The sequence below is a fragment of the Dipodomys ordii genome, unplaced genomic scaffold, assembly GCF_000151885.1.
Source record: "Dipodomys ordii isolate 6190 unplaced genomic scaffold, Dord_2.0 Scaffold182, whole genome shotgun sequence".
In the NCBI taxonomy this organism is placed as follows: Eukaryota; Metazoa; Chordata; class Mammalia; order Rodentia; family Heteromyidae; genus Dipodomys; species Dipodomys ordii.
Window position 1 is genome coordinate 3,283,049 of NW_012267398.1, and position 24,192 is coordinate 3,307,240.

Sequence of the window (24,192 nt, forward strand, 5' to 3'; positions counted from 1 at the left end):
CTTCCTTCCTTTCTTCCTTCCTTCCTTCCTTCCTTCCTTCCTTCCTTCCTTCCTTCCTTCCTTCCTTCCTTCCTTCCTTCCTCCCCCTCCTTTCTTTCTGTCCTTCCTTCTGTCCTCCCTCCTCCCCTCCCTCCCACCCTCCCTCTCCTCTCCTCCTCTCTTCTTCACCCTCTCTTCCCCTCCCTTTCTTTCTTGTTTTCCTCCCCTCTCCCCCACTTTCCCTCCCATCTCTTCTCCTCTTACCACTCTCTCTCTTCTTTGACAGTAATTAGAGTTTGAATTCAGGGCCTCATGATAGAATCTTCTTATCTGAAGAAATGTGATTTGTACATTGATGGTAAATTCTCATCTACTATGGCTTAACAGAAAATTATTTACATAGAGTGGGAGATACTCACTCTATAAACAAGATTCTGTGTGATAAAATATATATCTGTGTGATATACAGCTGGGTGATAAAATTCACATTCTGTTTTCACTGGATTCATAAGAAGACTCCACCTCTTTTTGGTGGATTCTGGATCAGAGCACTATTGTCATGAGAATCATTTCCAAGTGTTTCACTGAATATCTTTAAGTTTTCTCCACAAGACTTCTTGAAAGCTTGTGTGGATGCTTCAGAGATTTGTGGTTGAGAACCACATCTGGATGTAATATCTTGCCTTCTCCAGTGCCTTTACCCCAACCTCAGGATCTGAGACTGAGAGACGTGACTCACAGCAGCATGAACGTGGTCTGGGAGCCTGTGCTCGGGAAAGTGCGCAAGTACCTTGTTCGCTACAAGACTCCAGAAGAGGACTTCAAACAGGTAGGTTGAAGATGAGAAAGGGTTATTTGTTTTCTTAAAAAGCTTAACACAAGCCATGTGCCAGTGGCTCACGCCTGTAATCCTAGCTACTCAGGAGGCTGAGATCTGTGGATCACAGTTCAAAACCAGTCTGGGCAGGAAAGTCCATGAGACTGTTATCTCCAATAAACCACTAGAAAACCGGAAGTGGTGCTGTGGCTTAAGTGGTAGAGGGCTAGCCTTGAGCTGAAGAGCGCAGGGACTGTGCCTAAGCCCAGAGTTCAAGCCCCAGGATCGACAGAAGAAAATAAAAAAAGCTTAACACAATAACTCTACCAAGTATAGACAATAATATATGAATACTTCTTATGGTATATTATTTCTTTTTCTATGCCAGTACTGGGGCTTGAACTCAGGGTCTGGGTGCTATCCCCTTGTGCTCTACCCCTTGAGCTACATATTCATTTTCAGCTTTTTTTGGTAGTTCATTGTATATAACTGTCTCCTAGACTTTTCTGCTGGGCTGGCTTTGAATTGTGAGTCTTAGATCTCAGCTCAATGAATCCTAGCTAGGATTACAGAAATGAGCCATCCCATTGAATACTTGTTATATTATTAATGTAGAGTTGAAAACTTATAATGTTATTAAAGCACTTTTTGAAAATCAGTCATATATTGAACTGCATTGGATTTAGTTTAAAAATGATCTGCTGTGTGATGTTAATCTCAAAACTATCATTTTGTTATTGTTTTTGTGCTGGTACTTGGACTTGAACTCAGGGCCTTGCACTTTGGCTTTTTTACTCAAGGCTGGTACTCTAGCATTTGAACCCTCTCCTCCTAGCTTTTTTGCTGATTAATTGGAGATAAGAGTTGTACTGACTTTTCTGCCTGGGCTGGCTTTGAACTGTGATTCTTAGACCTCAGCCTCCTGAGTAGCTAGGATGACGGGCATAAGGCATTAGCGCCCTACTTCCACATCATTTGTTATTGGATCAATGGTATTTTCTTTTCATCCAGATACCTTATATGGCACTCTACTTTCTATGAATGTCTACAAAATGTCATAATGTTTCTAAAAATAAAAAGTATCTCAGAAAAAAGAGGGGGAAGATTGTCAGATAATTGAAAAAGACAGAACAGTTGAGTAGGATAAGGAGAAAGGACACAGAGTTGGAAGAGTGGCCCTTTGGGAGATGATGATTGGGTAGAGCTGTTTGAATGACAGCTGATTCAAAGGAGGGACAAACCGAGGGAACTTCCCGAGCAAATGCATTTACAACTTGGGGTAGACTGAATGAATATTAATGTGAGACTCTCACAGGCTTTTTGGAACATAGAAATGGCTTTTCCAACCAGTCAATTATTTAGACATGCAGTTCATTTGTGGATTGTACAAAACCTAATTTATACTTACGAGCCCATTCCTTCCATTCTGATTTTCCATTTCCAAAGGGGTATAAAGGCGTTGAGGCCTCAGAAAGATCTTATGGGCAGCAAATTAAAAGAAACAAGGTACTGACTTAAAGAGATAAGAGGTTATTTGAATTTATACCCAGTCATCATTTGCCAAGCAATTGGGTTAGATACGTTTCCACTTTGGAAACAGTTGAATGGTGTCCAGTTTATAGAATCTTTTTTAAATTATATTTTTATTGTTATTATTAAAGAGTTGCACAAAGGGATTCTAATGCCTTAAGTCAGATGATGAGTACAATATTTCCTTTGCTTTTCTCCTCCTCCTCATCCCCCCCCCCCATAAGTTGCATAGGTCATTTGTTGCAGAGTGTATATTGAATACTAGGACTGCATTTGTTCACCCTTCCTTCCTCCACTATCAAAACACCATGTTTTCATTTCCTGGAATTCTGTTTTGATAAGTAGTATTTTAGATATTCAGAAGCATTATGCCTTTGGGTTTCTCCCCTAAGTGTATTCTCCTTCAGTCCATTTATGGATTCTTAAGCACATTGAAAATGTCTGCTTTTCTTTGGTGTTGTAACCTAGTGCTCTTGTTGTTATGCTGAGAGGGACAGGCAGCACTGGGGAGAAGTCAAACCAGGCCCAGTGTCTAACGAAGTCTTTCCCCTGCTCTGTGGCGGTTCCAGGTGGAGGTGGATAGATCGCGAGCCAGCACCACACTCAAAGACCTCTTCTCCCAAACCCAGTACACGGTCAGTGTGTCTGCCGTGTATGACGAGGGTGAATCCCCGCCAGCGACCGAGCAGGAGACCACCCGTGAGTCCTGTCCGTGCTTCATTGGAGCCATATTTTGTATTCATGTGTAACTCCACTGGTTGGCTTTCTTTCTTTCTTTTTTTTTTTTTTGTTCAAGGCTGGCACTCTACCACTGGAGCCATACCTCCAGTTTTGGCTTTTTGGTGGTTCATTGGAGATAAGAGTCTCATGGACCTTCCTTCCCAGGCTGCTTGCAACCACAATCCTCAGATCTCTGCCTCCTGAGTAGCTAAGATTACAGCTGTGAGCCACCAGTGCCCAGCTGTGGTCCTATAAAGAGTTGTTTTATTTCTCCCTTCAGGAAGCAGAGATTTTTATTTTTCCACATAACAGTTTAATCCAGTGCTCAGAATATAATTATAAAATAAGTGGTCAACGTATAATAACCTAATCCAAATAATGATAAAAAATGAAGCCTAGAGCCAACGGTGTTCACAAAGCATACTGAGAACTGTATATAAAATTAAATATTTCTAATCTTTCCATTAAAAAGATAAAAAGCGACAGGTGGAATGGTTTTTAATCATTATTACTAGTTTTGTGTATTGCTGAGGATTGAACTCAAGACCTGGTGTTGGCTAAGTAAGTGCTCTACTACTGGAGTTATGCCTCCAGCCCTTTTTGGCTCTGGTTATTTCTGAGATATGGTCCCAATTTAGCTGAGGTCAGTCCGGCCCATGATCCTTCTGTTTAGGCTACTTACCATAGCTGGGATGATAAGTGTGTACCACTTAGCTGAGCTAGCTATTGGTTGAGATGGGACTATGGAAACTTGTTGACTAGACTGGGTTTCAAATCATTATCCTCTAGCCCTCAGCTTCCTAAGTAGCTGGAATTACTGACTCAGCTTGTTTGTCAGGCAGGGTCTACTTACTTTTGCCTATACTGTGCTCCTCTTGTCTCAATCTCCTGCGTAGCTGGGGTTATTTTTCAAAGGAACTGAATTGGTAAAATATTGGCTCCAAATGCATTCATACAATGTTCTCCATGCCCACTGAAAATAAAAACAAAGCTGTTCTAGTATATTAGATTACATTTGTAGTTCAAAGTTAAAAACTAAGGCCTGCTTTTTATGCAATAGGACCTGTTCCAGCTCCAACCAATCTAAGGTTAACCGAGGTCACCCCAGAGAGCTTCAGAGGGACCTGGGAGCATGGCGCTTCAGACGTCTCTCTCTACAGAATAACCTGGGCGCCAACTGGTAGCTCAGATAAAATGGAGGTAGTGCTGTCTCTTTCTCTGTTTCTGTTTCTCTCTGTGTACATTGAATTTTGGGAAAGCCTGAGTGAAATAGGTTGTACTTTATTAGCCAGATAATTATGTTTTCCTAATAGTGATATACACACACACATATAAACATATATATTTTGGTGGCATTGGGGTTTGAACTCAGAGCCTTGCATTTGCTAGGCAGATGCTCTACCACTTGAACTGTGTCCCTAGCTTCTTACTAGAGATTGTTAGCCTCATGTAAGCATAAGAATGCAGGATCATCTCTTCCAAATGATGCCAACAAATGCCACTGAATATGTATAATATGAATTCTTTTTTCTGTTTTTTTTTGTAATATGAATTTTTTTTCTGTTTTTTGGGGGGTTCTAGTTCTGGGGCTTCAACATAGGGTCTGGGTTCTGTCCTTGAACTTTTTTTTCATGGTTAGTGCTCTACTGCTTGAGCCACAGCTCCACTTCTGGCTTTTTTTTTGGCGGGGGTGATTATTGGAGATAAAAGTGCTATGGACTTTCCTGCCCAGGCTGGCATTGAACTGTGAGCCTCAGATCCCAGTAACTAAGATTATAGGTGTGAATCACCGGCTCTTGGCTCATAAAAGGATTCTTGATTTTTTTTGGGGGGGTCCGGTTGTGGGGCCTGAACTCTGGGCCTGGGTGCTGTCCCTCAGCTCTTCAGCTCAAGGCTAGCACTCTACCACTTGAGCCACAGCACCACTTCCAACTTTTTTCTTTTTGCTTATGTGGTGCTGAGGACTTGAACCCAGGACCTCATGCATGCAAGGCAAGCGCTCTACCACTGAGCCACCTTCCCAGCCCAGAATTCTTGATTTTTATGTGCATATTCTTTTGTCCTCTCTCTCCTAGACCATCTTAAATGGAGATGAAAATACCTTGGTGTTTGAAAACTTGAACCCCAATACTCTCTATGACGTTTCCATTACTGCCATCTACCCTGATGAGTCAGAGAGTGATGACCTGACTGGCAGTGAGCGCACACGTAGGTGTTCAGCATTCAGGTTGTCTGTTAATAGTTTAAAGTGAAGTTTTGCAAAACAGACCCAAAGATGTATTAATACTATTTCCTCTTTCTGTTTTCTTCTAGTGCGCCTGATACCCTTAACCACCCAAGGTACGAATTTAGGTTGCTCAATTGCTTGCACAAAAAGTAACAAGTGCACAAGTAATACCCTGGAATACATCATGAGCAGGCTGCTGATTAGTGTTGGGCAGGGCCTCTTTGTTTTGGAATTTTTTTTATTATCTTTAAGTAGTTATACAAAGGAGTTGCCAGTCACTAAAGTAGTTTATGACTACGGGGCATCTTGATCAACCCCTTTCAACATTCTCACCCACCCCTCTTAGCTGCCCCCTTCCCTTACTTACCTTATTTTCAGGTTATGTATTGAATTATTTTTTGCCATTTACCAAAGCAGTTTTATATATACAATGCATTTTGATCTGTGTCATCACAACATCTTCACCTTCCCCACCCTTGGACCGACTCCTTCCCTTATATTTCTTTTTCTTTCTTTTATTTTTTTTGGGTCTGGTCATGGGGCCTGAACTCTGGGCCTGGGTGTTGTCCCTCAGCTCTTCAGCTCAAGGCTAGCGCTCTACCACTTGAGCCACAGCGCCACTTTTTTTTCTTTTTGCTTATGTGGTGCTGAGGAATCGAACCCAGGGCCTCATGCATGCAAGGCAAGTGCTCTACCACTGAGCCACCTTCCCAGCCCCTCCCTTATATTTCTTAATTCTGTGACATATACAATGAATTCTTACCTGCCTTCTTCCCCCTTCTACCCTTCATCAGGGCCTCTTTTAAGCAGGCTTGACCCCTGAACTAGTATTGCTTGCATTGGTTGAAGAAGGTATCAGTTAGTGTGTTCTGCTATAACAAACGTCAGGCTAGATGACTTCAACAAGCAAAGTTTATGTTCTTGTTAATTATGGAGAAGGGGATGTTCAAGATGAAGATCCCAGCCTCTTCTGTTCCTGGCCATGAGAACTTTGTTCCCAGCTTGTACAGCTGCCTTCTCCCTGTACTATCCCATGACTGGGAGAGATGAGCTATCAAGTCACCTGTTCTCGAAGCCAGTCTCCTTCTGAGATCCAACCATCATCTACTCTCACAATCACCATTGGAAGACCCTATTCTCTTAAGTCTGGAGCTTTAACTATATGGGTGGGTTCATACATTCAGTCTGCATCAGTCTGTCATCGAAGAGTCGATGGCCGTCTTCATTAGAAGCTCACATTTAATTGTTGAGCACAATTCTTTTGGTTTCCTTGGGAGCCGTACATACTTCAGGGTGTGCAGTGGGGAGACGTTGTCCTGTGTGCTCACTCTGTTGTCCGCAATCTTCTTTCAGCTCCCAAAAGTGGCCCACGAAATCTTCAGGTCTACAATGCAACATCAAACAGCTTGACGGTTAAATGGGACCCTGCTAGTGGCCGTGTGCAGAAGTACAGGATCACTTATCAGCCTTCTACAGGGGAAGGAAATGAGCAAACGGTAATTCGTTTTGTAAAACACTTTCACTTGGAGAGATTCTACTTGTTTCTCTCCAAATCTCTTTCTCCCTCAGTGTTTAGTCATAGTTGTTTTTCGAGGAATGCATGAGTCCCTGGGATCCTGGGACTACCACTGGCGCTCAGCCAGCACAGTTGGCATGGAAACCTAGTGATGCTTTTCAGAGTGGCCTCATAGTTTTAGGCATTCACTTCAAAGCACCTACCTGTCTCTCACAAATGATTAGCACTCGATTATCCATGTCTGGATAGTTTTTGAGTCCATGTAGATCTCATCTAACTTAACGAAAAACTGAAAGCTTGCTAAACCTACTTAGAAGGTTTATTTTCTTTCACTTATCCCAATCGTTCTGCATTTGCATGTTATAGGGTATCTTTTTTGTTATGTTCTTTTAAAAGAATCTGGAGATTTTAGTCATCAGTGTTTTGTTTCTGACTAAGATACAAATCATTGGAAACACTGAAAATCCTTTCCTTAAAATTTTGTAAGCTTGAGCTGGGTACCCATGGCTCACCCTTATAATCCTGATAACTCAAGGGGTTGTGATTTGAGGATCTGGTTCAAGGTCAGCTGGGCAGGAAAGTCCATGAGATTCTTATCTCTAGTAAATGCCAAAAAAAAAAGGCCAGAAGTGAAGTCATGGCTCAAGTGGTAGAGCATAACCTTTAGCAAAAGAAGCTCAGGGACAGTGGCCAGGTTCTGGGTTCAAGCCTCAGGACTCTCATTTTTTTTTTAAATTATAAACGTACTGTGTCATTAGAGTGAAAAGAGCAAATATCTGTGTTAACATACATTAATTATACAAGGAACTTCATGTGATATTTCCACACCTGCAGATGATGGATTTTAATCAATTTCCTTATAGAGTATCTTCTAGATCTAGTATTTTTAGGCCTGGAAATTCATCTGACAATATTTATCATTTTTATATTACTCAAATAGAAGCGCCCCCAGGAAGATGATGAGACTGTAATCTCAACTGTCATCTTTTTTATCTTCCCATTCTTCCCTCCTAGGTAGGGCCTTTGTCCATTCACCTCACTAACTTCAGCTGTGTGTCTGAGTTTCACCTCACTAACTTCAGCTGTGTGTCTGGGTTTTACCATCTTTGTCTTTTGTAAGGTGCATGACTAGACATACCTAGATTTCTTATGTCCAGAAACTATATGATATCTATACAGATATGGTAATACTTTCAGATTTACTTCAAATATCTCTTTCAGTAATGTCAAGAACTTTACTGATATGTATGTATGTATATATGCATGTGTGTATGTCATGTATGTGTATGTGTGTGTGCGTGCATGCTTGTGTGAAGGGATAACATCTCCTGCGTATACATATGAGTTTTTTATTTTCAATCATCAAACTTTCTGAGCTTTAGAACATAAATCTCCAATTTTCCTGGTTCAGAGATGCTCCCAGGGGTTGAGTTGTGAGAGCAAAGGTCGCTATTTGTCCCTGCTAAATGCATGCAGCTGGATCAGAAACTCTCCTACTCCATTTCAATGCTGCTTTATGAACGAACCAAAAGTAATAAATCATTAATACCAGATTTATTTTGGAGAGTGAATGGGAGAAGTTAGTAGACACCCCTTGGCTTACTTTATAAGACTGGTTGTCCTCAATAGATCATTCCTCATTCGTTATAAATCAAAGCTTTCTAAAGATGGCTTGTACTAACATGGACACTTCTTTCCTTTTATAATGTCAGACATTCATTACTTTTGAAATTGGCTGCTGTAGTCCCCCTTGTTCATATCGAGCATGACTGTAATGTTTCCCTGAGCTTGCCTCTGCAGCTGGAAGCACGTGGGTGGATGGGTGTAATCGGAAAACATCTGGTTGGTACCAGTGCATCTCCTGATGCGCTCCTTGTGGGCAACATGCCATTTTCATGTGCTTTTAATTAGTATGGCACGAATGTCTGAATTCAGTAGACTGTTAACAAATTGTACAATTTTCCTTTCATCAAGGAAGGTAGGTGGCCCCAAGCAACGAGTACTGAAGCCTTCAAACTCCATAACTGGAGGGAACTGAGGAGCTTTGTACCTCAAGTGTGGTACCAGGCCGTGCACTGGCATGCACTGCCTACGATTGGCAAAGGGTCTGCCCACCTCGCTACACAGTGAATACTGTGAGAATGGCAGTGTTCTGAGGAAACACTAAGAGCTATGGATCTTTGACCAAATTGCTTCAGTGTGTTTCTAGAACAAGTAAAGAACATCTGTAAGAATAATACAGAATGGTGTGGAGCCTTTCAAATCATGCAGCTCTTGGCTCTTGGATGTCTTATGTCATTTTGTAGCTCACTCATGATTAAAATTTTTTTTTGGGGGGGTGGGAGAAGTGTTCTGAAAAAATGTGTTTTGGATGAAACTTTGCAGTACTGGCAGCTACCAGGTTGAAATATCTTTTTAAGGTCACCAATTTATTTAATTTTACTTACTGTTTTATTTTATTTCAATTGAAGTATGCACATATATATTTATTTAATTTCGTTCAGAGCAACTTTACTTGTAATAGCCAAAAGCTGTAAACAATCCATATACCCTCTAATGGGCTAGAGGATAAGGAAAGAAATAATTTCTTTTTCTATGCAATCATTTACCACTCAGTGAAAGAATGAAAGAAGCATCAACTTGGGTGAATGTGAAAGACGTAATCCTTCGTGGGTAACTTCTAGTTTCAAAGTATTCCATGCTGTTGGGTTCCATTTATTTTGATGTTCTCAAAGAAACAGGTGGTTCTGATGATGGAGAAGGTCACCAATATATGTCTTGGAATTCTTTCTTTATTCTAAGGTATAAATGTTGTATTTACAATGATACCATAAGATACGAAAGATAGTAAGCTTTCCATGGGGACAGGCCCGCAGGACTTGGCACAGGGTTCACCCAATTGTTCTGTAGCAGGAGCTGAGTAATGAGAGATGGAGAGAACATGATGAGCTAATACTTATCAAACCTGTTCTTCCCTAGACCACTATAGGTGGACGGCAGAGCAGCGTGGTCTTGCAGAGGCTGAAGCCAGACACCCCTTACACCATCACTGTGTCCTCCCTGTATCCTGATGGGGAGGGTGGCAGGATGACTGGAAGAGGCAAGACAAGTAAGTTAGACCACACTCCTTCCAGCATTTATTATTTTTATACCAGTCGTGGCGTTTGAACTCAGAGTCTCGGCACTGTCCCTGAGCTCTCTTGCTCAAGGTTAGCAACCTACTTCCAGCTCCAGTTTTTTGGTGCCTCATGGTCTTCCCTGCCCTGGCTGGCTTGGAACCACACATCTCAGCCTCCTGAGAAGTTAGGATGGCAGATGTGAGCTACCAGCACCTGGTCTCTGCTAAGTGATTTCTGTGCATTTCAGAGCCTTTGAACACTGTGAGGAACCTGAGAGTGTACGACCCTTCTACAAGCACCCTGAGCGTGCGCTGGGATCATGCGGAGGGAAACCCTCGACAGTACAAGCTCTTCTATGCACCAACAGCTGGAGGACCCGAGGAATTGGTACATATTTACTGTGGTGAAAAATGGTAGTTCGTTTAAACCACAGCCAAATGACTTGAAGGAGTTCGTCCATTTGCTTTAGAACTGAAGAAGTTCTTATGAACACAGTAGTATGCCACAAAGGGCCAATATGTGATGTCTTAGAGCACGGGGAGAGGGAAGATGGTGGGATTGGTGATGGCGAGAAGAATGATTCATTCTGGAAAATAACAAAAAGGAAGTAAAGGTTATAAATCAGTCATTATTTTGTGTGACAGTTCACTTGAAAGCAACTACTATGATACGGTTGGAAGTGTTCTTTCCTTTCCATGTTTTTCCAAATCAAGTGCTCTGTGTTTTATTCGAATCTCTAGGTGCCAATCCCTGGGAATACCAATTATGCCATTCTTAGGAATCTTCAGCCAGATACCCCATACACCATCACCGTGGTTCCTGTTTACACCGAGGGCGATGGGGGCCGCACCTCCGACACAGGAAGGACATGTAAGTAAGAGAGCAAGACAATGAACTTTCTATTGGAGAGGCATCCAAATGGGAAAATTAAAACCATAAAATAATAATAATAATAATCCGTAGTTTACCTCTCAGACACTACTGATGGTGGTTAACTTTTTGGTGAATGAACTCATATGTTTTCAGTGGCATGATTTTTAAATGACAACTATGGATTCATTAAAGGTGTATATATTTATTAGTGCACAATTTTAGTTATTGTTTTTCATTAAAAAAACATTGATCTGGGCATTCACACCTATAATCCTAGCTACCCAGGGTGAGATATTTTTTTTTTTGGTTGGTTGTGGGGCTTGAACTCTGGGTCTGGGTGCTGTCCCTGTGCTCTTCAGCTCAAGGTGAGCGCTCTACCACTTGAGCCACAGTGTCACTTCCGGTTTTCTAGTGGTTTATTGGAGATAAGAGTCTCACGGACTTTCCTGCCCAGGCTGTCTTTGAACTGTGATCCTCAGATCTCAGCCTCCTGAGTAGCTAGGATTACAGGTGTGAGCTACCAGCACCAGGGCCCAGGCTGAGATGTGAGGATAGCAGTTTGACACCAGCCTGGGCAGACATATCTGAGAGATTCATCTTTAGTTAAGCAGCAAAAAGCCAGAAGTGGGGGTATTGCTCAAGTAGTAAAGTGCCAGCCTTAAGGAAAAATAAAGTTAAGGGAACATGAGTCCCTGGGGTTAAGCACTCAGCACTCAGAGAGTTTTTATTTCAAATTTTTAAATTGAGTTTTGCTAATAAATTCACACATGAAACCCCATTTCACAATAGGTTTCACAGTCTAAATTTTTGAGATCTATCCATTATATTACTTGATTATACATTTCTCTAGTTTGCTGGTAAAGTGCTTTTTGGAGTTAAAGAAATTTCTTGAAAAATTAGCCTAAAAGTTTTTGTTACTTGCTTTAAGTCCTGTTTAAAGCTTTTGTCCATACTTGCAATTAGGTCTTTGCATTTTAACTATATAGGTGGCTTTGTTTGGTGGAAGATTAGTGGTCTAGAAAGATGATATTATTGGCTAAACTGGGGTTTGGTGTTCGTATGGATTTAATGTATGAACTTCTCTAAGTCTTTGTTGAAGGAAGTTGAGAAATGAATGTGTCTTATTTCTGTTTCTGTATGCCTTTTTTCTTAATCACAGAAGTGATTCTGTGGCTATTTGTTGAATCCAGCAAGAATGACTGAAGTTAGTTGACTGAATTTATATACAAGTCCCCATAGTTAGAAGGCAGGCCCTATAAAATCCTTCTGCTTTGCATTTTCTGTGGAAACTGAAGCTTCTTTTCTTTTTCCTTTTTTTTTTGGTCTGGTCGTGGGGCCTGAACTTTGGGCCTGGGCGCTGTCCTCAGCTCTTCAGCTCAAGGCTAGCACTCTACCACTTGAGCCACAGCACCACTTCCAACTTTTTTCTTTTTGCTTATGTGGTGCTGAGGAATTGAACCCAGGCCTCATGCATGCAAGGCAAGCGCTCTACCACTGAGCCACCTTCCCAGCCCCTCTCTTTCCTTTATCCTACGTACCTTTCTGGCCAGTCCAATTCTTCTACTCTACCTGACTTGTTTTGCTTGCTTCCATCTCAGTCGACACACACACCACAGTTGGCTGATTTTGACTGACTGGATTTGGAGCATTTCAACGTGCTTTTGTGTGTAGATAGAAGTTTAAAGCGGGGAGGTATTTTCTCCTATGATGGTGTTAATTGTGGGAAAGTGTTGAAAAGCTCGGAATCAGACTTAAGACACAGGCATTGGCTTTTATTTCCTCAGTGGTGAGAGGTCTAGCAAGAAATGTGCAAGTGTATAATCCCACACCCAATAGCCTGGATGTCCGCTGGGACCCTGCACCCGGGCCTGTGCAGCAGTATCGCATTGTGTATACTCCTGTGGCTGGCACAAGACCCTCAGAATCTGTAAGTAATTCTGTCATTGTAAGGACTTTGTACATTCTGCTTTGGCCTCCGCTGGCTGCGAGCAGTGAGCCAGTTATTGGTGTATCATTGCTTGTCATAGAAACTGCATTTCCCAGTGAATGTCAGCACATGCATGAGTCATGTTGGATAGCGTGTGAGAAGACAAACCACAAACACACCAGTGTAGAATTCCTAAGTGATTATTTTTGATGAATGAAGACAGGTATGTCAATTACAAGGTTACTCAAGACAAAGAACTTTAGGAGTAGGCAAATTAGTTCTGAGTTAAAAACTTCAGTAATAGATGCAAATCATTGCTAAGCTTTGTCGATATGAGCTTTGTTAGAAGGTACAAATGCCCTTGTTAGGAAAATATGCCAAAGTGTGCCTTTATTAGCTCTTAGAAATTGCAGTCTCTCTTCAAGTCATAATTCAATTCACTTTTGTCATTAGAATGATAATTTACAAATCAGAAATTATAAGGTGACTAGAAAGAGTATTTGAATAAGTTAAGAAGAGAAAAATCAATGTATAGGCTAATTTAACTTACAAGTTTTTGCAAAGATAAATAGTGAGCAAGCAAAGATTAACAAATGAGCCTGGTGTGGTAGCTCTCACCTGTAATCTTAGTTACTTAGAAGGGTGGGATCTGAGGATCCTAGTTCAAAGCCAGCTTAGGCATGAAAGTATGTGAGACTCTTATCTCCAATTAACCAATAAGAAGTCAGAAGTAACACTGTGGCTCAAGTGATAGAGCACCAGCCTGAGCAAAAAAGCCAAGTGAGAGAAAGAGGCCCTGAGTTCAAGTCCTAGTACTGGCACATGTGTACGTGTGTGTGTGTGTGTGTGTGTGTGTGTGTGTGTGTGTGTGCACATGCATAATTAGCAAATGGTAATGAGCAACATGGGTTTTCAGTAAAAGTGTTAATCTTCTTGTCCATGTGTTACTTGGACAGATTTAGACAAGTTACCCTTATCTACCCTAAGGAATTGCTTCTATCTGAATGGAAAGTCAGCCTCTGGCTCAGGTAGGGAAGTCCCTTCTCCCATGAGCACATTCAGGATGTTTTTGAGGTAAAGATTGTTACCCCTAGAAGTTGTACTGGTGAAGTTTCCTCATACACATCCACGAGAGAAAATGGAAGCAACTAAGAGTTAAGGACTTCTTTGGAAAGGGAGTTCTGAGGGTAGAGGGCACATAGTAGCTCGGCCTGGGCAGGTCACAGGGGAAAAGACACGGGGGTTCTGACATGTCTAGGCTCAGCCTTTCATTGTCAATATCATTATGCTGACTAACCAAAGACTCAGGAAGCATTTGGTTCACGGCCAGGTAGAATTGAACATTCTCTCCTCTGCAGATGGTGGTGCCGGGAAATACCCGCACAGTGCACCTGGAGAGGCTGACTCCTGACACTCCCTACTCTGTGGACATTGTGGCTCTCTACTCGGATGGAGAGGGGAACCCCAGCCCCAGTCAGGGGCGAACACGTGAGGCGAAAATCCTTCTGCACCCCTAACTTGCTTGTAGTTAGATTAGCATGCTTCTTGCCATGAGTGAGGAGTTGATGTTGGGTGGAGAGAGAGAGTTTTCCTCTGGGCAGTTCATGTGATGTCAGCCTGCGTTCCATCCCAGTGGAATCTACAGTCCATGGCAGTCTTCTGTGTTGAATGAAGCTGGTTACTTGGTATTTTTTTGTTTTTTGTTTTTTTAAATTTTGGTCAGTTGTAGGGCTTGAACTCTGGGCCTGGGCACTGTCCCTGAGCTTTTCAGCTCAAGGCTAGCGCTCTATCACTTGAGTCATAGTGCCACTTCCAGTTTTCTGAGTGGTTCATTGGAAATAAGAGACTGATGGACTTTCCTGCCCCGGCTGGCTTTGAACCGTGATCCTCAAATCTCAGCCTCCTTAGTAGCTAGGATTCCAGGTGTGAGCCACTGGACAAATGTTCACTCTATCCCCAGTGGAGCGTTCTGGGTGGGTGAGGAGTGGAAGGGGTTTTTCTGCTCTGCCCTGCAGTGGATCTTCTCCTCATCAAGTGAGCACTTTTGCCTCCAGCTTTCATTAAACATTAAACTAGCTGAGCTGGTCATGCTGTCAGGAAAGCCACAAGTACTCCTGTGTTATGGCTGGGTGCTGGTGGCTCCCATCTGTAATCCATCTGAAGATTGAGGTTTGAAGCCAAACCTCCATTAGAAAACGTCCATGAGACTCTTGTCTCCAACTAACCACCAAAAAAGCAGATCTGCGGCTCTAATGGTAGAGTGCTAGCCTTGAGGGAAAAAGGTAAAAGATAGCACCCAGACTCTGAGTTTAAGACCCAATACTGACACCCCTCACTTCCCCCCACAATTCTGTGCTTTCTTTAGTTCCTCGAAGTGGACCAAGGAACTTGAGGGTCTTTGATGAGACCACAAACAGCCTCTCCGTAGCCTGGGATCATGCAGATGGGCCGGTTCAACAGTACAGGATCATTTACTCTCCCACTGTTGGCGATCCGATCGATGAATATGTAAGTGTGATGATGCTCATTTATTCACATACTTCATAATGTTAGGCAGCTGGAGTGTGAAGTTAAACTTCTTTTCTAGAAATGTCGGTGATTGGAGTGGAGTCTTTGACCTTCATGGAGCAGTCACATTTTACACAGCTTTCGCCAGGATGACCGGATGCTCCTGCAATGTTTTGGGGGGCTCATTTCTAGTTGAAAGATTGACAAGTGGTCTTAGTTATGATCAATCACTTGAACATTTCTAACTAACAAGTTGTGTCATAGGAGGAATGAAGTCTAGTGAAATACTATACCAGCTAATCTGGAATGACTCTGTTCATTTCCTATGATGTGATTATTTAAATCTGACCCTCTCTTCAGATCTAAGTCCTCTACAAGTTCTGCCTTCAATACTCCAGGGCTAATTGATCTCTCCTCTCTCTAGACACTTTGCTCAGAACTTTTTTGTTGTTGTTGGCGGTGGTTGTGAAGTTTGAACTCAGGGCCTCAGAGCTGTTCTTGAACTCTTTTGCTCAAGGCTAGCATTCTACCACTTTAAGCCACAGCTCTACTTCTGGTTTTCTGATAGTTAATTGGACATAAGAGTCTCACGGACTTTCCTGCGTGGGCTGACTTTGAACCACAATCCTCAGAATCTCAGCCTTCTGAGTAGGTAGGATTACAGGTGTGAGCCACCAGCGCTCAGCTGCTGTTCAACACTTTTGAGTTAGGTCCTTTTGTTTTATGTGCTTGGTGCTCTATCATATGAGCCACACTTCCACTTCTGGCTTTTTGTGGCCAATTGGAGATAAGAGTCTCATAAACTTTACTTCTTCAGGCTGACTTTGAGCCACCACCCTTAGATCTTGATGAGTAGCTCCTGAATAGCCAGGATTACAGGCATGATATGCCTGTGCCTGGCTAATCTTTTCTTAATTATTAATTTGAAGTGTTAGGGATTGAATCAGGTCCTTGGGTCATGCTAAAAAAATTCTCTATATTTTTGTGAGTGTCATATTTTATCTCTCCAGACCTAGCTTCCTCAAAGCTGTCACTATGTATGTACTTAGGTTGTGGATGGAAAACGACTTCCATTGAAGTTTAGTGATTAGATGCTAGAATATGCTCACAGAGCCCACAGTGGTTATTGAAGTTGGGTCTGGAGTTTACAATCCATTTAGATCATGATTCTCCATGCATACCACTGAGGAAGTATTTCACCAAGTGGCCAAGGGTGACTCACACCTGTAATTCTAGCTTCTCAAGAGACCGAGATTGGAGGATTGTGGTTCAAAGCCTGCCCCCGCAGAACAGTTTGTGAGACTCCAATCTCCAATGTCAGAATTGGAGCTGTAGCTTAAATGACAGAGTATTGAGGGAAAAACCTGAGGGACAGCATCCAGGCCTTGAGTTCAAGCCTCAGTACTCACTCTGTCTCTCTGTCTCTATCTCTCTGTTTCTCTCTTTCTCTCTCACATGCTTATATACTCAAACTTGGTATAAGTAAGCTTTAATTGAATGTCACCTTATTATTAATAATAAACATCTGCAATTGCCACTTTCATTTTTTTTATCAAATTGAGATATTCATAGTTATTTCATTCTTACTGCAGTTAGTTTGCCAAAGTGTTTTTTTTTTTTTTAGCCTTCAATGTCCACGTGTTGTGGACAAATATGCAACCTTTCTTTCCTATCTGAAAACATGGAACACATTTCTGTTGCCAATGTACTGTTTTTAGTTACAGGATCACTGGCCTAACTAATCCATAGCATTTGTAAAAGCAACTACAGGTTAAAGAGAAACTGAGGGTGATGATTTGCTTCCTCTTTGAGGAGCTAGTTGAATGGATTTTTCCATGTCTTCCTTCTGTCTTTTTTTCCTAACTGGCGTTACCTAGAGGACAGAAATTGTGTCCACTTTTATACCCTATGGATTCTTAGCAGCTAATTTCCAATGGGTATTTGGTATATAGTTTTGAAGTACTAGGTAAAAACCAGAATGTGCAACAATGGAACATTTTTTTTTGGTCAGTCATGGGACTTGAACTCTGGGCCTAAGCACTGTCCCTCAGCTCTTCAGCTCAAGGCAAGCGCTCTACCACTTGAGCTACAGCGCCACTTCCAAGAATGTGCAACAATGAAACATGCCAAACTTACTATGACAATGCTGGAATACTCGGTAAAATGGCTGGAGGCATTCTACACCTTACTGCCCTTCATCTCATAGTCTCCTTCAAAGATGCTAAGTCACATGGTTTCTTAGTAGCTGATCTGTCTCTTGAACCCAGAACTGTCAATCTGAAAGTGTTGCGTAGAGACAGGGTAGACAATGTATCTTGCAATGCACATTGTAAAACCTAAAAGAAAATGCAAAGACGCCATCACTGTTTAAAGAAAAAAAAACATGATTGACTTCTGATGTGGAAGTGTTCTAACTGGCAGTGAATGTATGATTTTACTTCCCCTACAGACCACAGTCCCAGGAAGAAGAAACAATGTAATACTACAGCCTCTGCTGCCTGACACTCCTTATAAAATTACTGTTATTGCCATTTATGAAGATGGAGATGGTGGTCACCTAACTGGAAATGGAAGAACTGGTGAGTGTCTCATGCCTTCCTCTTTACATTTTATTTGTATACTATCTTGAAGTGGTTGTACAAAGGGGTTTCAATGCATCTTATCAGTGTCGCCTCTCCCATCATTATTTCTGCTTTGAACTTGTCACATTTTAAATGTTGCTCCTTGTATCCTTTATACATTTTAAATATGCTCTTTCTGCATCCGAAATACTGCATTCATATTGCACTAATGTTTCTATTAGACACTGAAGTTTGCCAAAGGTATGTCATGGAAAGACTGGGGAATGGGCCAAAGGGTAGTATGCATGGCTGGCAAATGTGAGGTCCTGAGTTCAAAACCCAGTACTGCTTAAAAAAATACACTGCACCGTATAATTTACAGAGAATCACCAATATCTAGCAATTTCTTTTTTTTGGGGGGGGTCCAGTCGTGGGGCCTGTACTCTGGGCCTGGGCACTGTCCCTCAGCTCTTCAGCTCAAGGCTAGCGCTCTACCACTTGAGTCACAGTGCCACTTCTGGCTTTTTTCTTTTTGCTTATGTGGTGCTGAGGAATCGAACTCAGGGCCTCAGGCATGCAAGGCAAGCACTCTACCACTGAGCCACCTTCCCAGCCCGGCAATTTCTTATTTTTAAAGATTCCCTAATTAGGTTAGAGAACCTTTGGAAACACATCCATTAGAATCATCTGAGGAGATTGAGGAAGATGTTTAGGTCTGATAGCTTTCCCAGAAATACTGCTGCAGCTGCTTTGAGATGTGTCTTGAAGATGCCACAATGCCCAGCCAAGACTGGGAGCCAAGAGCTCAGCAAAATGGCAGACTGGCCCCTAGGTCTGTCAGTGTGGCCCTTCTTCCTACTTCATCCATCAAAGGTCTCCTTAAACCTATGGGATTTCAGGCATCCTGTGTCCCTCACATGCCTGAACTCTTCTTGTGCTTAGATGTACAAAAGTTGTGACAGATGACATTTAACAGCTTCTGAGAGAAAAATAAGACTAGAGTCAGTTCTCAGTCTCTCAAGGTCAATCTCTGAAAGTCAGCTGCCTGTGTATTCATTAATACACTGAAACTCTAGAGACTGGGACACTGATTTAAGACCATTTTTAAATTTTATTTTATTTTCTGAACTTAAAATGTTTGCACAGGTGGGTTACCTTAAGAAGATTTTGACTTAACAGCTTCACTTTTTGAGTTTTCTCTGAGACTTAAAAGTATATCTTAATACATCCCTGGGGGAAAATGCCCTATTTCAGAATTTGGGGCTTATCAAAATGTAACCTATGATCTTTACTGCATTTTGAATTGTCTGGGAAGGAAGATGTCTAGTTCCTCCTGTGTGTGGGGGGGGGAAGGTTTTCAAGTTGAATTAATTATTTGTTGTCATGCTGTGAATAATAACTTGGCCACCCCTCACAATTCTAGCCTAATAGCCTTGATTCTGCAAGTTGTAGGTTTGGGGGTGGTAGGGATGGGAGATTATACCCTGGATTACTCTGGTGGAGGAAGAGAAAGTTGTTTAGGTCACTAGCTAAATGTGTGATCTTAGGAAAGCCATTTCTTATTTATGGGATGAAGTCATCTGACCAGACTTTTCTAAATTGCCTCCTGGTTCTAGCATTCCATGATCTAGAATATTCTAAAATGGATCTGAATCTCTTTTACAATTCTGAGCCATATCACATACTTGCTCTGGGTCTTGCAGTTGATGAAGCTTTCTCTGCATCTTACCTACTGTTAATGAGGCTCTGATTAAAAAAAAATCTCCAGTTCCTGAATCCATTTGAATTGCTGTTAGAATGTGGGAAACAACTAAGCTTTTAGTGAATATTCTATGGCTTTTTAGCTGTTCTCTGGCAAGGAAATGATGAAATATTAAGAATTAAACTGCAGCTGGAGGCCAGTGGTTCATGCCTATAATCCTAGCTACTCAGGAGGATGAGATGTGAGGATCGTGGTTGGAAACCAGTCCCAGCAGGAAAGGCTGTGAAACTCCAATTCACCACCAAAAAGTTGGAAGTGGAGCTGTGGCTTATGTGGTAGAGCCCTAGCCTGAGCAAAAAATCTCAAGCCCCATGACTGACCCCAAAAGAAAAATTCAAATGCCCTCATGGGTTGCCGTAGTGATGTTCGTAGACTTCCATCTACCAGTGGAAGGTCAGTAACGTGCAGCGATGTTTGCTTTCAGTGGGACTTCTCCCTCCGCAGAACATACACATCTCTGATGAATGGTACACGAGATTCCGCGTGTCCTGGGACCCTTCACCTTCTCCAGTTCTTGGATATAAAATTGTGTATAAGCCAGTGGGTAAGGAAGCACATTTATTCTAGTAGAAATGCATGGCAAGTGCTTAGTATACAATGGTATTTTCTAGTGCATCCTCTAATGTAATGGATTCTCCTGTCACCACATCAAGTTCCTTCCCACTAAAAATAATGTTTCTGAAAACACCACTTTTAGTCAATAGCCTGAAGGATGCAGGTGAAGCTCTAATTAAATTTCATGATCACAAAGTGTGACCTGGACTATAAAATTGCACAAAGTGAAGCTAGTTGTGTGCATACTTGCTATATCTGAGTATGATCATGAAATATTTTAATCAATATCAGACCTCATAGTTTCCCCATGATAACCATTTGTTATTCCATTCTGGGCACAGATGTTATGCATTTTAGTCTATTCTTAAGAGGTTTGCCTCCAACTCTTTACTGGTAGTTTCTTCTGAGTCAATGAACGTCACATGCATGAGGTGATTTTCTGTTTTTGTGTGCCCCATTTATGTGCTTATCAAAACCGGGAGAGACATACTCTGGACCAGATTTTCTGGAGCATCATTTATGCACCCAGAAAGTCTGTGGACTAAATAAAAACATAGAAGAGAAACTAAAAGAAAGAAAATGTATAAGAAGTAAAGAACTAAAAAGGAAGAGAAGAGACCTTTAGAAACTGAGATGTATGGAATGGGGTCTAAGATGGAAGTACTTAGATTGTCACTGAAGCAAAATAATTTTAACAGGGAACTTCTTCAATGTAGAGCTCTATGCTGGCCAAGTAGGGCTTAGAAGAGAGGCAAGTGAATGTTCATTAACTCTTTCGTGATTACAAATGTAACTGGATTCTCTTTACTGTGTTATGCTTTGAGATTAAGAATGAAAGCCTGGTGCTTGTGGCTCATGCCTGTAATCCTAGCTACTAGGGAGACTGAATGGGAGGATCTTGGTTAAAGGTCAGCCTTGAAAGGAAAGACTCCTTTTCTGCCCATAGCTGGCACAGTCATTCTAAGAGAAATGGGAAGCCGAGATTGGGAGGATCATATTTCCAGGGCAGCCTGGGAAGCAATGTCTCTGATCTTTCCTGTCAATGGAGGGATAGAAGTTGGATATGGTGAAGCATGTCTGTCATTTGAGTGAATATGGGAAGTATACAACAGGCAGATCACAGGCCAAACCTATGCCTGATGGGATGGAGGACCTCTCTCAAAGAAACCAAAACCCAAACTAGGGCTGGAGGAAGCAAAAGATGTGCTCTATTTGAAAGCCCCAACCAGGGCTGAAGTCATCAACCCAATTATGGAGCTAGAACAGATGTCGCATTGATCAGTGCCATGAAACTGGAGACTTGATTTGTATTTTCATCGGTAGAGTGTCTACCTAGCAAGCACAAGGCCCTGGGTTCAAATTGCAGTATTTCAAAAAAAATAGAGTGGAGAAACCAGCCTTTGCTTAGTTTCATATTCGCTACAGAATGGGGCTTGTGCCGCAGTGAATGACTGAATGGGAGATTGTGGGGAGTAATGGCGTCCATCCTGCCATTGGACTTTATGATCTGGAATTCATGAGGAGAGCAATGGCATAGGGTCTGTGTCCTGTGTGGTTGTCATTTAAGGTTCCAATGAACCCATGGAAGCCTTTGTTGGAGAAGTGACCTCATACACCCTGCACAACCTCAACCCCAGCACCACCTATGATGTGAGTGTTTTCGCTCAGTACGACTCTGGACTCAGCGTTCCCCTGACGGATCAAGGCACTACATGTAAGTCATGCATTTCTCTCTCTCTCTCTCTCTGTGGTCTTCAGAAAATATCTAGTAAGAATCACTGTCTGTTTTAACTTTACTTTTTCTTCAGGCATGCATGTTTTCTCCAGTATTACTTAGGTCATTTTATGTCCAGTGAAACAAAATCCCTATTTAAATCCACAAGTAATGTCTGAATAGGACTGGTAGTGGTACAAGAAGACTGTCTTTCCCCAGATCCCAGTCCTGTGCCTTTACTTCCTCCCTGTGGGCTTTTCTTGCTCCATCCTACAGTCCACAAAGGCTGGTCCTCAGCGCTCCTCTGGAGGGAAGCAGGCCTGAGCAGGTTCTTCCCTGGGAAAGCTTGGTCTAAGGATTTGATAGCAATTAGTTAGGTGCATGGGTCTTCTGAAAGGAAATGTTTACAGAAGTTGAATGCATAAAAATGTACATAATGAAAACAATGTACGTAATGAAGAGGGGATGTCTATTTGGATCTTAAAAGATAAACCAACAGGGTGTTCATGGTTCATACCTGTAATCCTAGCGACTCAGGAAGCTGAGACCTGAATATCATGGTTTGAAGGCAGCCCAGGCAGAAAAGTCTGAGACTCTTTTTTCCCCCAGTACATTTTTTTTTCTTGTAAAGGTGATATACAGAGGGGTTACAGTCACATAAGTAAGGTAATGACTACATTTATTTTTGAACAGTGTTACCCCTCCTGTGTTTTCTCCCACTTCCCCCCACTAGCACCCCAGCTCCCTCTCCCCCCAGGTTGTAAAATTCATTTCCAATACAGTGTCTGATGAGCGTTGCTGTTGCATCGGTTTACTCTTTGTCCTGATATTTCTGGGGTTCCCCTCCCTTCTCCAAGTCAGATAAACTTATAAACTTTACCTCCAATGAGCCACCGAAAAGCTCCAAAAGTGGAGCTATGGCTCAAGTGGTAGAGTGCTTGCCTTGAGCAATAAAGCTCAAGGACAGTGCCCAAACCCTGAGTTCAAGCTCCAGGCCACACACACACACACACACACTCACACACACACTCTTAATCTCTCTCTTTCACACACACACACACACACACACACACACACAAGAAAACATTTTTTTTTTACAGAATTTGTCATTTTACCCATGAATGATCTGTGCCATTAGTATTGTGGTACTACTTAGTTTTCTAATGATGTTCGAATATATACTTACCTAAGTTTATGGGTGGAATTTGAATTATTGAATCATTGATTTGGTCTAAAGATACATTTATTGTTGTCACTAAGTGTTTTGATAAGTATTTGAGGATGTAAAAGACATAAACTTTCAGAAAAAGAAGTTTCTTGTTATTTGCCATATGAGATGTTTGATATTCATTGATTTGAGGGATGATGAAGATTTCCTTTCAGTGATGAAGAGAGTGGTCAGTTTTGACATGACTACATTTTCATGTATATTTGACTTAGGTTTCAGATAAGAAAACATATCGAGACTTCAGATTTGTTTTCCAGCTTACAATAAAAGTTTGAAAATTGTCTTCTGATTCACAGTATGCCCTTTTGCCTTTATTCACCAAGTGAATCTATTTCTTTCTTTCTCTTGTAGTATATTTAAATGTGACAGACCTGAAAACATACCAGGTTGGGTGGGACACGTTCTGTGTGAAATGGTCACCTCACCGAGCAGCTACCTCTTACAGGCTAAAACTAAGTCCTGCAGATGGTATGTATGTACAAGAGAGTAAATGAAACTTCAGTAAATAGGACTTTATTTTGTTTATAAAAGACCTCTCAGCCGGGTGGCTCACGCCTGTAATCCTAGCTACTCAGGAGGCTGAGATCTGAGGATTGTGGTTCAAAGCCAACCCAGGCAGGAAAGTCTGTGAGACTCTTATCTCCAGAAAACCCGAAGTGGTGCTGTGGCTCAAGCAGTAGAACACTCACCTTGAGCTGAAGAGCTGAGGGATAGCACCCAGGCCCAGAGTTCAAGCCCCACAACCATCCAAAAAAAAAAAAAACCAAAAAACCTCTCAAATGTCTTAAATTATAACAGATGTGAACACATGTGCTTTTTCCTTTGTTATCATACCCAGGAACCAGAGGACAAGAAATCACCGTGCGTGGATCAGAAACGAGCCACTGCTTCACAGGCCTTTCACCAGAGGCGGAGTATGGCGTCACTGTGTTTGTGCAGACACCAAACCTGGAGGGGCCAGGCGTTCCTGTCAAAGAACATACCAGTACGTTTTGGAGTGATCAGGAAAGTCTCCATTCTCTTCTTCTGAGGAGAATGTTCCGTATATAGGAGGATGCTCTGTGTATAGGAGGATGCTCTGTGTATAGGAGGATGTTCTATGTATACCATGATGGCCGGCCTGTGTATAGGAGGATGCTCTGTGTATAGGAGGATG

The 24,192-nt window shown here is 41.9% G+C and overlaps 1 protein-coding gene across 1 annotated transcript in view; it reads left to right on the plus strand.

Annotated features, from left to right (window-relative positions):
- Positions 1-24,192, plus strand: part of Col12a1 (collagen, type XII, alpha 1) — a 127,933-nt gene that overhangs the window by 59,129 nt on the left and 44,612 nt on the right. The window contains exons 25-41 of the mRNA XM_013034114.1: positions 672-808; positions 2,896-3,025; positions 4,107-4,246; positions 5,122-5,254; positions 5,360-5,386; positions 6,627-6,769; positions 9,769-9,898; positions 10,156-10,295; positions 10,649-10,778; positions 12,566-12,708; positions 14,067-14,196; positions 15,074-15,216; positions 17,666-17,795; positions 19,964-20,083; positions 21,662-21,808; positions 23,388-23,504; positions 23,875-24,021. Coding sequence (XP_012889568.1) covers positions 672-808; positions 2,896-3,025; positions 4,107-4,246; positions 5,122-5,254; positions 5,360-5,386; positions 6,627-6,769; positions 9,769-9,898; positions 10,156-10,295; positions 10,649-10,778; positions 12,566-12,708; positions 14,067-14,196; positions 15,074-15,216; positions 17,666-17,795; positions 19,964-20,083; positions 21,662-21,808; positions 23,388-23,504; positions 23,875-24,021 — 2,187 coding nt within the window. The remainder of the gene's footprint in view (positions 1-671; positions 809-2,895; positions 3,026-4,106; positions 4,247-5,121; positions 5,255-5,359; positions 5,387-6,626; positions 6,770-9,768; positions 9,899-10,155; positions 10,296-10,648; positions 10,779-12,565; positions 12,709-14,066; positions 14,197-15,073; positions 15,217-17,665; positions 17,796-19,963; positions 20,084-21,661; positions 21,809-23,387; positions 23,505-23,874; positions 24,022-24,192) is intronic.